The sequence below is a fragment of the Thamnophis elegans genome, chromosome 5 (genome assembly GCF_009769535.1).
Source record: "Thamnophis elegans isolate rThaEle1 chromosome 5, rThaEle1.pri, whole genome shotgun sequence".
Taxonomy (NCBI): Eukaryota; Metazoa; Chordata; class Lepidosauria; order Squamata; family Colubridae; genus Thamnophis; species Thamnophis elegans.
In genome coordinates, this window is record NC_045545.1 from 67,307,304 (window position 1) to 67,324,713 (window position 17,410).

The window sequence follows — 17,410 nt, forward strand, 5'->3', positions numbered from 1 at the left end:
TGAAGGCACCTCAGGGACAGCACCAATTACTGCTTTGTGATGCACTAGGAACAACTCCTAGTCAAGCTAATGGCATCCTTACCTGCTGCTAAAGCCCCATTCCTTCAACTAAAGCTACTTCTCAAAATGGATAAACCTCAAATAAAACCATTCCTTCCACAAACTCTTATCCTAGCACAGTGTGTGTTTCCCTCCCCCACCCTCCCTTTCAACATATCAAAATATTTCTCTACAGCAGTGTTTCTCAATCTCAGCAACTTTAAGATGCGTGGACTTCAATTCCCAGCATTGAATGGCTGAGGAATTCTGGGAGTTAAAAGTCTGCACACCTTAAAATGAATGAAGTGGAGAAATACTGTTCTACAAGATGAACCTGCTGTCCATCCTCTATGAATAAATAGCATTTCAGTTCACTTGTCTTGACCAGTCATACTATCTCAACATATTGATGAGACATTGAATCTCTTCACCATTCAAGGCTCTCTGACTACAACCTACTTGTTCCCTGGTCCTCTGCTGCCATTTGCTAGGTCAGCAATTCTAATCGGATACTTAAAAGGTCTCTTTCCACATACCTGGACGTGTTGAGTTCATGCACCCATATTTCTCTCTGTCACTATCCTTTATCTTCCAGGAACACTGGATGGAGCCACATAAATAATAAATAAATAATATGAATCCATGATTTCTGGACGCACCTTATGCTTAGCATGGGGATTGGGATAATAAAGAGAAAGAGTCAGTGTTTTTCCCTTCACTTTACAGGAAAGGGGCAAACAAAGGCATTGGTTGGTTGCTGTCTCACAATAATGTGTAGGGTTAACCTCCCTTACGATTATGGAGAATAGCCAGCAACTCTCCCTTTCCTCCTGCTGAAGCAAAACGTTCCAGTAACTTCATTTCCTACGACAAGCAGTATCCCCTCTGCCTTGCTGGCTGTCTGCTCTAAACCTAAAGACAGCTGAGCAGACTGAGCACCTCACTATGAAAAAAAAATCATCATAATAAAAACCCATCACATCCCCAGATAGATATAGATGTATTCTACCAGGGAACGGAATTTCCACAAAATAATATCCATAGTGGGTGGTGAGGAACACCCAAAATAAATAAATAATCTGTACAGGACCCTCCTTAAAGCTTTATGGCGAGGCTTATGAGGAAAAAGAAAAAAAAAAATGTTTGCATCGGCATCCAGAAACAATTCACCCCACCATTCTTGGTGCCTCATATTTGAAAGCCAGTTTCTCCTTTTCAACCAGGGCATTTTTTTTAAAAAAAGAGCAATTTTTTTAAAAAATGCCCACTTTTCTAACATATCCAATTACCCATTACCTTTCACTAGTTTGAGCAGCATATTTAACAAAAGGCTCCCATTGTATCACCCATGCTATCCATCCAGTTGGTTTTCTTTCTTCTACTTGACCATTGTTTAACTACTGAGTTGCAAATCTCTGGTTCATCATTTGCCAGCATACAGAATTTCCCAGTCCTAGGTAAAGGTAAAAATGCCAGCCAAACAGATAGAGATAGACTGCAAGAGGACAGATCAATGACTGTTCTGAGAAGTACCATTCTGGTCACCTTCTCCCATCGCTGCCTGGCAGAAAGGTGTCCCTCACAATAATGTGCTCAGTGCTTCTGCCATACAACCAAAACAGGAATGGAGGGGCCCCCTCTTCTAAGGATAGCTTCTGACCATCGTGTTTTTCTAAGCCAAGACTGAGAAATTGCTCACAACATAGAAAATTAAGAACCTGATAAAAATAGGGGCCCTGCCCACAGCCAAGTATTATCTAAAGTGAAATTCAGGGAAAGGAGTGGTTCAACAAGAATAACTAGGCTGCTGCAACAGCATCTCTAAAGCTATCCCTATAGATTCCAAACATGGCACCAGAGAATCAAGATGACCCTACTCCCTATTCCTAAGTATTATTACTACTCTGGGCCTGGGCACAGCAGGCTTGAGGTGATGCCTGCTGTCTCTCAATCAGCTCACAAAAACAAGCTTGCAACATTCACAGCAGCAATTAGCTTCACAGCCATCTCCCTCAATTACAGGGAGATGGCCAGCAAAAGGCAGCAACCCTTCCAGGAGTTGAGTGCTCTCACTGTCATTGATGCCAGACCCACATTCTGCCATTTTTCTTCCCTGGCATCTGATTTACAGCACACTGGCCCTGAAGATGACAACTAGCCCTGGAATTAGGTTCAGATGTCAGCTGCAAGAAGATCCCCCCCGTGGTGGGGTAGAGTTGACCAGGTGGTGCTCCTCTTTCCCCAATCCGAGGATATTCAGAAATCCAAGGAGGTGAAATCTCCAAAGTCACAGTCAAAGAGCTCACTGATGCCTTCACCCTCCTCGAGGCCAAAATGATAGTCCTGAGTCTGGGGTGGTGAAAGTGCAATGAATTCAGAGGGCAGAAAACTTGAGAAGTCATCCTTGCCCTGCAGAAGCAAGGCATCCACGGAAGCCAGTGGTGAGAGGTTTACATCATCCCCGGGACACTTCAGAGGCAGTGTAGTCTCTCCAGATAACAAAGGTTCTGCCAAGAGATAATGGGGAGACTTAGTAACCAGCATAATAGATATACCAGCACCTTTAAACCCAAGTGACTATCTCAAATAAAGCCTTGTCTGTACACAAAAACAAAAGTTGCTTAATCTTCCAATTATATAAAATTTCTTCCAAAATTGTATAAATGATTTTCATGGCTCAGCTGCAACTACAAAAATATCTGATTTGGTCTCTATCACAAATTAGGAATAAATTACATATAATTTGAAACAAAATGTAAAAACATTTTCTTAGAAAAACTCCTAAGACTTGGTACAGAAATGTACCAAGAAATGCATTGCCTTTCTTTCTTATTTGTAGTTTTCCCCCAGAAAGTCTTTCTATGTAGAGCCTTTGTAGAAGTATGTTAGCAAAAACACAACTTTTGTCACCTTTCTCAATGCTTCTCCATCCCACTAGATTGGTATTATACTTATCTTTTGGTCAAAGTAATATGTCTTATGAATTGAAAATGTCAGCCTGAATAATACTTCAAGCATTTAAGTTCCCCCCCTTATCGTATCATATGTGGTTTCTCGTATATCATCTCCCCTAATGCCATCTGTTTCCATGCCAATAGCAATAGCAATAGCAATAGCAGTTAGATTTATATACCGCTTCATAGGGCTTTCAGCCCTCTCTAAGTGGTTTACAGAGTCAGCATATCGCCCCCACAGTCTGGGTCCTCATTTCACCCACCTCGGAAGGATGGAAGGCTGAGTCAACCTTGAGCCGGTGAGATTAGAACCGGTGAACTGCAGATAATAGTCAGCTGAAGTGGCCTGCAGTACTGCACCCTAACCACTGCGCCACCTCGGCTCCTCTCTTTATTCCACATCTTTGCCAAAAAGATTCAAGTGCAGAACCAACAATGGAAGACCAACAACAACTTGCATTCATATTGCAAAAGGATGTATTTGCTTTAGAGCCAGGGTATTTGAAAATCTAGTTTGCTCTTTGCTCATAATTTAAGATCAGATGTGGAAGCCTTTCTGTATCTAGTGTATTTTGTATATTGCAAATGCTATGAAATAAAAACACAGAATAGAATGTCCTCCCTTATGGCATTTTGATACCGGAATTCCTCTTTCTTAAGATAAAAATGGGCATGATTCTTCAAACTAGGGCCATAATTTACATTTAGAACTGCTACGGAGCGAAATTATTTGTTTTGGAAGTTGGACAGATTTGAAGGCTGAATTTGTTTTGCCTAACAGAGGCTTAGCACAGTCATTTCCAGCTCAATTTTGGCAGTATAATCTCAGCCTGAACAAAACTATGCCAGCAAATTTGAAGAATGAGAGTAACAACAGATTGAAAGGGATCAGTCTAAATATCAATAACAACAAAAATGAGACTTAGCAGAGTCCACAAACTACTGGACAATATCCCTAATTTCATACCCTAGCAAAATAACACTGAAGATCATCCAATTGTATATTAGAACAAGACATGAAAAGGGAGATACCAGTCATTTAAGATGGTTTAAGGAAAACAAATAGAGAACAAGAGATATTATTTTGGATGCATATTGCATAACTAAACCCACCATCCTGGGCCCAACGTTTGGGAAGTCAGTCTCTGCCTGTCACAAGCCAGGACAAAGAGTGAGTGATGGAGGAGTAACACCTCCTTAAAAAACCTTGGTCCAGCTGGCCCGGCTGGTAGTACCTCGTAAGGGCCCCTTTCCAGGGTTGCAGCAGAAGACAGTCAATGGTTTTGAAAGCGGAAGAAGGTTTTACGCCCCAATGGCAGATGAAGCGGCAGAACCATCTTCTAGGAAAGCGGTTGTCAACCTGTGGGTCGCGACCCCTTTGGGGTCACAGAGGTTGCCTAAGACAGGGGCGTACGCTGCCCTCTTCTCTCTGACAGCTGCCTCGTTTTTCCCTGGGGGGCTCCGCAGAACATCCCAAGACCGATGCCACCACATCTGCCTTCTTCAGGACAGGTCCTCTTCAGAAGGACGAGGCCCTGCTGGTCCCCTTTGCATTCCTCACCTTCCAGCTTCAGCCCCACGCTGTGGAAAACATAGACGCGCACACGCCCCGCACAATTACAGCCCAGAGCAGGACCAAAGCCCCTCTTCTAACTGGCCCTTCCTCCCTTGGAGGGCTTCGGGGGGAAGCTTCTGCAGAAGCCCGGGTGAGTGAGAACAAATTCCCATCGTTACAAAGTCTCTGAGGCTGTAATTGTATGGGGTGTGTGCACGCTTCTATGTTTTCCACGGTGTGGAGCCGTGCCGAGGCTCTGGGTGGCCGGTGATGATTCTGGAGCCCATCTGCGGGGGCGGTATCCCCCTTGTGTTCCTCGTCTTTCCAGATGGGCTCCGGAGTGATTGCCGGCCGCACTGAGCCTCGGCACAGCTGCCAGGTACTTTTAACCATATATTTTGGTCTTATGACTGCTGCAAAAAATCATAAATGCAGGTCAGTTGTTGAGTGTTTCAAATGTGATTGGAACACTCAACAAGGTGACCACAGTATGTGTGTGCGTGTGTGTGTGTTTGAGAGAGAGAGAGACAGTGACAGAGAGGGAGGGAATCAGAGAGAGACGGACAGACACAGGAGGCCAAAAATTCGGTGTATAAAATGCACCCAGATTTTCACCCTCTTTTTTGGGGAGGGAAAGTGTGTCTTATACACCGAAAAATATGATACCTGAACTATCTTCTTATTTATTCAACACACATTCTGAATATACATATTGAGAGATGCTGGATTGGAAAAATAGCAATATAGCAATAGCAGTAGACTTATATACCGCTTCATAGGGCTTTCAGCCCTCTCTAAGCGGTTTACAGAGAGTCAACATATTGCCCCCAACAATCTGGGTCCTCATTTTACCCACCTCGGAAGGATGGAAGGCTGAGTCAACCCTGAGCAGGTGAGATTTGAACCGCTGAACTGCTGATCTAGCAGTAGCCTGCAGTGCTGCATTTAACCACTGCGCCACCTTGGCTCTCAACCAAGGTGAGCATGGTTTTAAAACTGGAAGAAGAAACATCTATCACCTACACCAGGGGTCCCCAAACTTGGCAATTTTAAGCTGGCTGGAGAATTTTGGGAGTTGAAATCCACAAGTCTTAAAGTTGCTAAGTTTGGGGACCTCTGACCTACACTGTGCTACTCTGACAGCTAAAATTCAAATGATCTAACAATGAAAGTTAAGGAGTTCAGTGGAAAAAACATGGCTAAGATCAAAATAAAAAAATTTTTCCCCCTCTTGATAGAGTGGTAATTTAGGCTTCAGAAAAAATATTCAGATATCATGATGCATTATATCTACAAAATCAAAACACTGTAGATGAAACAATTCTGAGCATGCTTCTGTGTTCTTCCCAGTTTTATGTACATGCTCTACCGGAAGGCCACACTAGGAAATGCATAGCTACAATAGTCAAAACACAAGCTTGACACAGAAGGCTTGCTGGCCTCAGTTACTTTTGGGTGCCAATTCTTAAGGCAACAATTGACATACCTTGGTCTCCACTCAGCAATGGCAAACTTGTATCCTGAGAAGGGTGTAGAAGCACAGAGGGTGTTGTTTGTGAAGGTTGTGAAGAAGGCTCCTCAGGAGCCACTTTCAATGGACTCTTGGTAGGACTACAGACACCAGAGCTTTCTTCTGGGCACAGGAACACATCAACAGGGCCCTGAGTACTTTTCACAGCAATCTGGAAAGCCTAACAGAGATGGAGAAAAGAACATCTGAGGAGACATAGAATGGGGCGTTGGTTCTTACCTGATACGCCCCTTCTCTGGGCAGGTGGAGATAGTGGTCATGCATGGGTTAACTCAGTCAGTAACCAATAGAACTGAGTCTACCAAAGTGATGTCATCACCTCTGAGGAGCAGGCTCCCGCTTTTCTTGACGAAGGAGATAAGTAGACTGCTATGCGGTGAACAATCGCTTTCTGTCCAGTGACTACACAACATGCTCCCAGATCACTCCTGCAAGGTAGGCCAGGATCTCAAGGGTAAGGATGACCGCTGTCTCCGCCTGCCCAGAGAAGGTAAGAACCAACGCCCCATTCTCCAAAGTTGGTGGAGACAGTGGTTATGCATGGGACGTACCAAAGCTGGCATGTCCCCGGGAGGGCATGAGACTGGCCTAGGAGCTGGAAGAAGGGAGAACCTGTTGGAGGATTCGCCGTCCGAAAGCTGCATCTGCCGATCCATATCAATCCACCTTGTAATGTTGTATAAATGAATTAGGAGTAGATCAGGTCGCTGCCTTGCAGATCTCTTCCACCGAGCCCAATCGAGAGACCAATTTAGAAAAGTAATTTTCTTTCTTTGTTTGAGTGAAATCCAATTAAATGCAATTAAAGTAATCAATTATTAAGTATTAGTTGAGGAGAAAGCGATTAGCACAGCCAGTTCCAATCGAACTGAGTCTAAAAAAGGAGGAGCATGCTCCTCAGAGGCGATGACATCACTTTGGTAGACTCAGTTCTATTGGTTCTGGTTCTGGCCCCCCTCTATCTGGTAATGAATGCAGACACAGGCTTAGCTGTTTGCCACTCTTTATTCACAGCAATTATAATCCTGTTGGCTGAAAGCCTAGACATGACTCACTGGCAAGAAGTTGGCAGCAACCCAGACTCCAACAGACAGGTGAACACAAGGCAGACCAGACAAGTAGTTCTCCAGATTACTACGAACAGTTGTGTCCTGCAAAAGGACTCCTTCCAAAGTCTCTTCTTATATACTCTCTTGGGAGGGGCCAAGCCACAACCACCTGGGCTTGATTATCTCTTATGAGTCTGTCTCCGTAACTGCTGCCTCTGTTTCTCCGCCCTACATTGCCTGGTGTCAGGGACAAACTCCCTTTGATCTTCCCCACTGTTCCATGCCTCAGGCGCCTCCTGGTGGCCAACCAGCCTCTCTGGTCCCTGCTCTGAGTCTGAACCCTGCCCAGGGTCCTCCACATCTTCCATAGCAGACTCATAGGTTTCCTCGCTATCCGAGTCCATCAGCAGCTCAAACGGATCCTGCTGAGCTACAATAGGTTACTGACTGAGTTAACCCATGCATAACCACTGTCTCCACCAACTTTGGAGAAGACTGCATACACTTTTGTTGTGAGGGTGGTAGTGGTAAGCCTCTGCAGATCTTTTCTATGAAGAATATTTTGGGAACATCCAATTTTATAAAATCTTCAGAATTTTATCTCTTTGTGACTAGATGACAAAAAACATCTAACTCTTTTGGCTTGTTTCACTGCCTGGGACAATTATTGCTCATAACAATAGACAGTTCCTAAATTCTGCAAGGAAATTTTGAGATGCCCGGTACATCTCAATATCTGAGTTTAAAACATTCTATTTTGTAATGATCTCTGCTCATAGTTTTAATACTTTGTAGAAATGTATTAAATCAAAAATAGTAAAATGAGAAAGAAGTTCTACTTGAAGCATTCTATTTTGTTATATATCACTTTAACAATGCTATTCATGAGCTAACAAGGCATTGCGTCTACCTAGATGTTAACTGCTTAGGTAACCAAGGGCTGCAAAAGCCTTTATTCTGTGCATCATAATTGGCTCCAAATAGACAGTAACTTATTCTATTAGACTAACCCAACACGTACAACCTCTATTTCATATGCCCCAAACTTTCCTCACCATGTCAACAAATGTCTCAGACCCTTAGCTCACCAGTTATACTTGGTTCACAAAACATTGGTTCAGGTGGCTTATCCTACAAAAGGACATTTTTTTACAGGGCAGCACAATAAGTGGATAGGATTTCATTCTTGTTGATTGTTTAACTAATCTAGGATATAACAATTTGTGCCAGTTGATTATTGTAAAATATTGTACAATGTATGTAGCTCAATGACATACAGCTAAACTGTATTCTAAGAGACTGAGCTCAATATGTCAGAGTGTCATTTGGTTGAGCTAAGCAGCTATAGCAATTAGATGGATGGATGGATGAATGGATCAGCATACAGAATCTTGCATTTAAAAACCAAGCTTCCCTGGATCTATCATACTGGTGGCTATATTTCTCAGTCACCATACTGTTTCAAGATATACTACACTTAAATGGACTTGCAGAAACCTTTCCTATCTAATGAGGAATGGAAAGGATAAACATAGTAAAGAGGATTTGGATTCTGAAAGTTTTAAGTGTGTAAGGATTCCATGAGAGGCCCCAAATGGCCTCTGTAATTCTTGGAAGCAGGAAGGTTACCTCTGCAGGATCAGAGACTTGCATCTGTGTCTCAGGGGGGGCTTTGATGACCATCACCAACTGCTCTGAGGGGTCTGCAATGTTGCGTAGATCTTGGCAAGTCACATAAGCTGAAGTATAGTCAGTCAAGTTTTGTCAGAAATATCACAAGATATGTGTCAAGATACAAAACTAGAATAGCAATATACAACTGTTAGGCTCAAATCACTACTTATTAGGAAAAAGGCATACAAGAAGTCCTTGATTAATGAACAGTCATTTAACAACCACTCAGGGTTACAATAGCTTTAGACTAGCTACTTCCTTAATTTCAGGATGCAATTAATCTGGCCATGAAGATTTAATCTTATTCAAAATAACCATGTCTGTATGCCTGTTTCTATTTCTTTCTTTTTAATATTTCGATGCCAGTCTATTTCAAATTTTAATTATTTCCCTCCCTCTACAATTTCTGTGTAATAAATAATCTGTTCAGGAGACACAGTTTTAGTTGGAAAACAGTGCTTGTTAACTCTCAGTCTTCTGACTTGCAATTTCTGAGATCTGTGAAATTCTCCACAAGTTTGTAGAGTGTCAGAAAATTAATTTCAATTATTCAAAATTATGAGCACACTCATTAGTTTAATCCTGTGAAGTGAGATGATGAAGAGATTAATCTAACCAATTTTATTCAGCACACTTAAGTCCTTACCAAATATATTTTACCTGTGACATGGAACTTACAAACCTATTTTATTGGAACGTTATTGTAAGGGGAAAAATGGGGGGCAGGGAAGAGAAGAAAGAATAGCTGAAGTTTTCTCTCATATGCATATGTTAAGACTGTTCATTTACCAGAAAGGGTGGATTGCAGATTTCATTATCAGGAACAGGTTCAACTACAGAGCTGCCAGGCAAAAATCAACAAGAAACATCTGACAGATGCACCACCATCACCACCCTTCTTTCCCTTTCTTTCTGAGATATATACACACATGTATACCTCACTGACAATTCAGAGCCTTAGCCAACAGCCAGGTAGGGATTTTCCATTAACTCACAGGGTGTGGAAGTACAAATTAAAGTACCAACACCCAATCCAGGAATGTTGGGAGTGCAGCTGCCTCTTTGGAATATGACACTTTACTGCTACTGGTTACTGCAGAAAATTTGCTCCTATGAACCTGTTTTATGCTCTATGAGTGGATAAAACCATCCAATCCCCATTCATCTTGAAAAGAAGGATATTGCTTGTTTTCAGGTTCCTCAGTAAGGATCTTGAATTGAGTAGTACACATCTGGATGAGGCTGTCCAGATGCTGTTCTGCTGCTTGAAGATCCTGTAGTTCCTTCATTAACACTTGATTCTTATTGGTGCCCGCCACAGAAGTCCGGTTCCCCCTAGAAAAAAGAATAAGGCAAGATGAAATACTCTATGACTAATAACTTGGCAAGTCTTAGCATTAAGATAGATGAGAAGTAAACTACATTGTGTGTGCTTTCACATTGTCAGAATAACACAGCAAAAGACAGACAAATGCTCAATTAAGTAAATTAGCTAATTTTTAAAGGGAAAGTTCAACAAATTACCTGGAGAAAATATTCTTGCCACATAGTATTCTAACCCTATGCCTGGTATAAGATTCCATGTTGTCTCTTTTAATATCCTTAATATCTATATAAAGCGATTGGGAAAAATCATTCTGAGATTTAACCAAGGTATCATCAATAGGCATAAGAGGCTGTGCAGGATATGTTCTAGGAGAGTAGGTGGCTGGATGGGAACCAATAAACTGTGTCTGAATCCCAACAAGACTGAAATGTTGTTGAGAGGGAGTTCCAGCCTATGAATTAGGAAGACAGGTAGTTCTAGATAATTCTGAGCTCTTTCAAAGCAGCAGATGAATTAAGGAATAACTCCAAGCAATGCGTTTTGCGTGACCCGACAAAAGCGTGCCAACAAAACCGCATCGCTAAAACCGCAATGTCATCAACGCGCTGACTACAGCACGGTGACAGAAGGGCGATTTACAACAGCGCGTCGACAGAAGGGCGATTTAAATTAAGGTAAGGGTTAGGGTTAGGGTTAGGTTTAGGATTAGGGTTAGGTTTAGGGTTAGCGTTACATTTAGGGTTACGTTTAGGGTTAGGTTTAGAGTTAGGTTTAGGTTTACAGCGTGCTTCTGTCGCCACGCTGTTGTCAGCGCGATTCAGCGCTCATTCGTTGGAGCACCTTAGAACTTGCGGTTTTGTCACCGCGGTTTAGTCGGGCGCGCTTTTGTCGGTCGCCCTTTTGTCGGTGAACCGCATTTTGTAACTGTCACAAGGATCAAGTGATCCTTGTCTTAATAATCCCATGTTTGAACTAATGTAATTCAGTTTTTATGGGGTTGCCTTTGAAACCTCTTGGGAGACTTTAGTAAGTGCAGAATTCAACCTCTTGGTTACGCTTAGAGTAACTGGTTGTCATACAAAGTCATTAGAGACAGTATAGCTATCTGTTTGCTTCCAAGATGATATCAGTGCTGATTTATGAGATATAACAGATTGATCTTTGTAGTAGATCTGCTTACGGAGCTTTCTGTGAGAAATGCCTGGAAAGTAGTGACCCAAGCAACAATCTTCTTCCCGTTGACCATGCCTAATAAATCCTGAGTGATTTTAAGGTATTTGAGGCTTTTATATTCTTAGTTTTTGTCTGTAATATGTTCTGGAACTGGTAGTGTATAATATCACCAGGAAGCTTCAGAAATTTGCCTAAAATAATTCCTTTCCCATCTTAATTATTCCATTCTCTTCTCATCCACATTTAGTGGTCACCAAGCATGCTCACTTCTCATTTATTTATTAGAACTATATTCTATCTTTCTTTCAGGGTCTCATTATGGTATGAATTGCACTCCACTCCTTCTACCAACTTTTTTTTTGTAGCAAAGCTCTAAGATATACTGGGATAAGAGATAATGTCTGACCAAAATAATTCAGTGAGCTTCCATGGCTTATAAGAGTAGTAACCCAATATTTTAACCATCACATCCTACTGTCAGTAGCCAGTTTTCTTGTTCATCTGCAAACTTAAAAATTCCCTGAGTCTCTCATCTATAAGCCATAGTACCAATTGTATAAACACTGTGGAAACAATAAAGTTGTCATTTTGCAAGAATGTTGGATTATTGCCATAACTGGGTAGTCCACCAACCCATAAAGATTCAATTTTCATATTTAACTGTATTTATTTCTATCTGATAATAAGCAGCAAAATATACTAAATTCTCAGAACATAAGTTTATAATAAGCAACAATGATATGTTCATGGAGAAACTGATGGTTTAAAATTATTTACGCAATTGATTAAATTTTTATAAACAATTATTGTCTCACTTTTAACTAAGTTGAACACAGATTAATGAACTTTTATTCATGTTATTCTCACTAGTCTAATGTTGTTAATGTGGTTTTCCTTGCAATAATTTCCCCCCCTGCAGTACTGTTTTAAAGTAAATGAAGACAAATATTCTTTTGAATATACTTCCACAAATGCATAGAGGCATCTAAGGGATTATAAGAGAATAATCTTACAGACATATTCCATTTGTAATTTGTTTTAGGATAATTCAGATTAACATGTTCTAGTTCTCTTGATTGAAAACACATATAGACATACAAAGAATCTATAAAATACTGTATTTTTCAGAGTATAAGATGCACCTGAGTATAAGACGCAGCAAGGTTTTGAAGAGGAAAATTTTAAAAAAAGATTTTTCACTCTGCAAACCTCCCCAAAACGGCCTGTTTTTGCAAAAACCGGCCCATTTTTCTTCCCCAAAAAGGCACAAATAGCCTTTAGAGAGCTTGCAGAGTGCTCCCAAGAGGGAGGGGGGTTAAAAACGAGCAAAAACATTGGTGATTTTTTGCAAAAAAGGTGCCTGCTTTTTGTAAAAAAAAAAAAAGGGCATGGATAGCTTTTAGGAAGCTTTTAGAGTGTTCCTGGGGGCTGGGGGGGGTGATAAAATTGAGCAAAAAACGGGCCATTTTGTGCTCATTTCTGCCCTCCCCAGCCCCCCCCCCAGGAGCTCTCCAAAAGCTTCCTACAAATTCTGCACAGCCATTTTGGTGAAGGGGATGGGGTTTCGGAAGGCAAAAAATGCTGTATTCAATGTATAAGACACACCCAGATTTTCAGCCTCTTTTTGAGGGAAAAAGGTGCATCTTATACTCCAAAAAATATGGTGTGTGTGTGTGTGTGTGTATACATACATACATACATACATACATACATACATACATACATACATACATATATATATATATATTAGTTAAATAAGTGTACCAACAACATAAATGGAAACTATGGCAACTTAATATATAACTATTATACAGACAGTGCTCTACTTCTGGGTTACAATATAATGGAGCCAAACAAACATCACCAGAACACCAAGTTGGAAGATTGACAGGTGACATTCTACTTACAGCCATTGGATATGGTTCTTGGATTTCTTGGTGATGAGCTGGATGCCCTCCAGGACATTTGTTATGTCATAAATACGCCTCTTCTGCACCTTTAGTACTTCAGCAGCCCAGTTGAGATCCACAACACCATCAGGAGACTGACTCAATAGCTCTAAGAAGCGCTTGGTGGTCAAGTTGAGAGACGTTTCATAGCGGGATTTCTCTCCAGGAGACTTTAAACCTGGGGATGAATCAGGGCTTAATTACAACAGCTGCAATTCTTCTTAAATAAATCTCAAACTTAAACCATCAATTTGCTCAGCTTGCACTATTTATCTGACAAGAAAGCAAACACCGTTGTTGGAGATAGGCATCCTCTGGTTCAGAGTTTCATTCTCTCGGTCTCACCTAGCTTGAAAGCTGCAATGACTACCCTAGAAATAGAAAGAGAGGAATAAACACCACTCACCCTTCCCACACTGACCAAGTATGTTGCCAAGATACATTGTGGGGATATGAAAAATGGATTTTACTACCAAAGGAATTGAATTTGGTTAGATGTTTGGGATGGATTGTACATTGAGGACCCAGATTGTTGGGGGCAATATGCTGACTCTCTGTAAACCGCTTAGAGAGGCCTGAAAGGCCTATGAAGCGGTATATAAGTCTACTGCTATTGCTATTGCTATTGTAAACTGCCGAAAGTTTCCTTGAAGTGTGAGATGGGCAGCATATAAATTGATTGACTGATTGATTCAATTGAATGAATGGCAATTGTGGATAATATAGCATCATTTGCCAAACTCAACTGTGAACTCAGATGAGACTTTCAACTTTAGCAATGAGTTAAAACAAATGCCTGTGTTTCAAGGAAATTAACCTTAAAAAAAAATGAAATCTCTGATTTTTAGGGTGCTAAATTCTGAAACCCCAAAAGCAACTTTGCACAATATACATGTCATTTCAGAAACAAAAGCCATTTCCCTCATGAATTCAAAAGCAAAGCAAGGCTGAAAAAGCATCAATACTCCAGTGTCCCAGTACTAGCAGTCATTTCCAAGATTTTACTGGACCAATGTGGCATTATTAAGCCACTAAGACAAGGATTCTTGAAGTAGCTGCAGAAATTAGGGTGCCAAAGTTCCCATCTATATACTAGTACCTTTTATAGGATTTTTTGCTTTTCCTCGAGCCACCTGAGCATGGTCTGCAATGTATTGATGGTCAGTCTCCAAATTCAATTTCCGTTTTACCTGGAAAATAAGCGAGATTTGTAAATAACCACACCACTTAAGCTCTAATAAAACAAGTAGTAATCATGTAAAACTAGGAGCATATCTACACATCTTACTGTTATTGAATAAGGGCTGCCTTTAAATGTAAGGCCATTCAGAGTTGCCTGAACCGTGAGATGGGTGGCAAATAAATTTAATGAATAAATAAATAAAATTAATGATAGATAGATAGATAGATAGATAGATAGATAGATAGATAAGGGAAAGAAAGAAAGAAAAAGAAAAAAGAAAGAAAAAAGAAAGAGAAAGAAAGAAAGAAAGAAAGAAAGAAAGAAAATAAATATGGGTTTGTGGAAAATTAATTATTACATTTAATTAGTTGAATAAACTGTTACATTTTAAACAAAAAAATTCCTCATTTTCTCAATACATTAAGGGCAAAAATTAGCAGCAGCTTTGGTTTTCCAGTTTTCACCTACAGGCAGCTCATCTTGCTTGCTGTTCTATCAGTTTCAGATTGAACCAGATGATAAAACTCTGACCAGAATCCCTACTCTGTTGCTCTAATGGTGGATTATAAACTTAGATGACTATCATAAAGATTGTCTATGAAGTTTTACTGATATTATCCAGTCACTTTAATAGCCTCTACAGGGCCAAGAGAGTGGGGGCCATTCCGGGAATGTAGCTAGCACATTTGACATCCAGAACAACTATTTCCACTCATCAAATAGTACCATGAGGTTCTGGAACTTCTGCTGATTCTATCTCTGTCATTGCTGCCACATCACTGCCTGCTAAACAGCTGACCAGCACAATGGCAGCAGTGACCAATTCTATACCAGCTGCTGACCTTCTGGATAATCTCCTATCTTACATCCTCTCATTGTCTCTATCTGGGGCAAACCATTCCCATCATTTCATTTTAGCATGTCCTAGGATCATTCTCATCTTAAGGAAAAGGATGTTCCATAGGAAGCAATCTGCCACCAAGAACATCTACCATCAAACCACCTCCCATAGCACACTCTAGTTGGGGAATACACCTGGTAGACAGTCCTAGCCATCCAAGTCAGATATGCAGAATTTATAGAGCAAAGGCAAAGTCTTATTGTCTTAGGTGAGCAGGGTGGAAGGCATATCTGCTTGAAAGCAGCGGTCCCCACTCCTGAGGCCACACAAGCAGCAAGCGAGTGGGAGAAACTCCATTTGCACAAGCGGGGGGGGGGCATGAGTGCTCACGCGCAAAAGCTTCATTTGCACATAAAGAGCCTTTGGACACACATACACATGCACACCACTTGCATGGAACCATCCCCTCTCCCCCTCACTGCCACTGCCCCCCACCAGTTCAGAAAGACTGGGGACCACTGCTTTAAAGGCAGTAATTAACATTTTGTTTTTATTTTTATTTTGAATTTTACTTGGAAACAGACTGGCAATGAACGCTGCAGGAATGTGACCAGACAGGAAGCAAGAGGGCCATTGCATGCTGGCTGATTTAAGTTTTTAGGTGATCTTAAAATGCAGCCCTATGTAGATCAAATTAATTGTAGATTAAAACTAATTTGCAAATGATATGAGCATCACTGTTAGAATATTCAGTCTAAATGAGGAGATCCATTAATATAGAATGGAGAAAAGTAATTTAATTCTGGAAGAATTCCAGGATATTTTGCAAAAATGTAGAACTTTCTTTTAAGATTGTCCATTTCTATAAAAATGGATTCAAAAGAGGAGTCAAAAGAGAAATGACTCAGAATCAGGCTGCTTTGGATAGGGATTTAAAATTGACAGCATACAAGAATGACATTGCGAAGGATGTTATATAAAGGATTAAAAATGAAAGTAGTGATATTTTAGTAGCAAAAGGGACACACAAATAATAAATCAGAAGAGCGGCTTCTGTGTGGATTTCAATTCAGAAGAATGACTTGAATATTTTTTATTTTGAACTTACAAAAGAGATGTATTAAACCTATGGAGTTCTTGAGAAAAGATAAAGAGAGAATGAAAAGAAACCTTTTTCTGGGACACTATTTAAAAGGAATAAACTTTTTAAAATAACAAGATTTAAAAAGTAAGCTCATTCAACTAAGATTAAAATTATATGATTTTTTTTCTAGCAGCTTTTAGTGGGATCAGGACTGAATGAGGAAGCTTGAAAGATGTGATAAAGACAAGATAAAAATATGGGAAAAGATTTTTTTTCTTGTATTGTTAGAGAAGGTTATCAGCTATAGTATTAAAATTGTAAGAAAATGTTAAACCGGCAAAGGAGTTTCTAACAGGAGATGAAGAGAAGAGATTTAAATTGTGGGGCAATATTTAATGGGATTACATTTCAGTATGTTGATGTTTCTGGTAGTTCTTAATGAAATCTTTTCTGATTAACTTTGAATGATGAAGCTTTAAATATTTTATAGTTCCAAAACATGGGCAGAAAATATTTGTATTTCTAGAAAAAAGAGTAAGTTATTGTACAAAATAAATGAAAGGAATATGAACATTGTTTAAGGTTAATATATATTAAAATTGCCAATATATACTTTACATATAAATTTAAATATATACATTTGCTAAGAGATAAAGGTAAGATATAGGATGAAGACATTCTAGGTCAGTGATGGTGAACCTTTCAGGCACCAAGTGCCCAAACTGCAAGGCACATGAATTCAAAAACACATGTGCAGCAGAGACCCGAAGACCAACTGGCCAGCAGGAGGCGGGACATCCCAACGCTGGCAGCTCTGTCAGAGGTGAGATCTTTTTCTTTCATGAGCTTCTGTTTCATTTTTGCAGGGAAACAGAAGCTCACGAAACAAACGCCACAGAGATCTAACCTGGGGCAACGGCACTCATGCCCACAGAGAGGTCTCTGCGTGCCACCTGTGGCACACGTGCCATAGGTTCACCATCATGGTTCTAGGCTGAAATGAGACGGATGTGATAGCTTACTGAAATCGTTCGCACTTACATTGATTAAG

At 40.4% G+C, this 17,410-nt stretch overlaps 1 protein-coding gene across 1 annotated transcript in view; it reads right to left on the reverse strand.

Moving 5' to 3' along the window:
- Window positions 1–245: 245 nt before the first annotated feature.
- E2F1 (E2F transcription factor 1) overlaps window positions 246–17,410 on the reverse strand; it is a 28,669-nt gene continuing 11,504 nt past the window's right edge. Inside the window, exons 2-7 of the mRNA XM_032218545.1 lie at window positions 14,351–14,441; window positions 13,210–13,429; window positions 9,985–10,137; window positions 8,758–8,872; window positions 6,035–6,239; window positions 246–2,546 (exon numbers count right to left, since the gene is read on the reverse strand). Of these exons, the coding sequence (XP_032074436.1) occupies window positions 2,296–2,546; window positions 6,035–6,239; window positions 8,758–8,872; window positions 9,985–10,137; window positions 13,210–13,429; window positions 14,351–14,441 (1,035 nt within the window). The 3' untranslated portion in view covers window positions 246–2,295. The remainder of the gene's footprint in view (window positions 2,547–6,034; window positions 6,240–8,757; window positions 8,873–9,984; window positions 10,138–13,209; window positions 13,430–14,350; window positions 14,442–17,410) is intronic.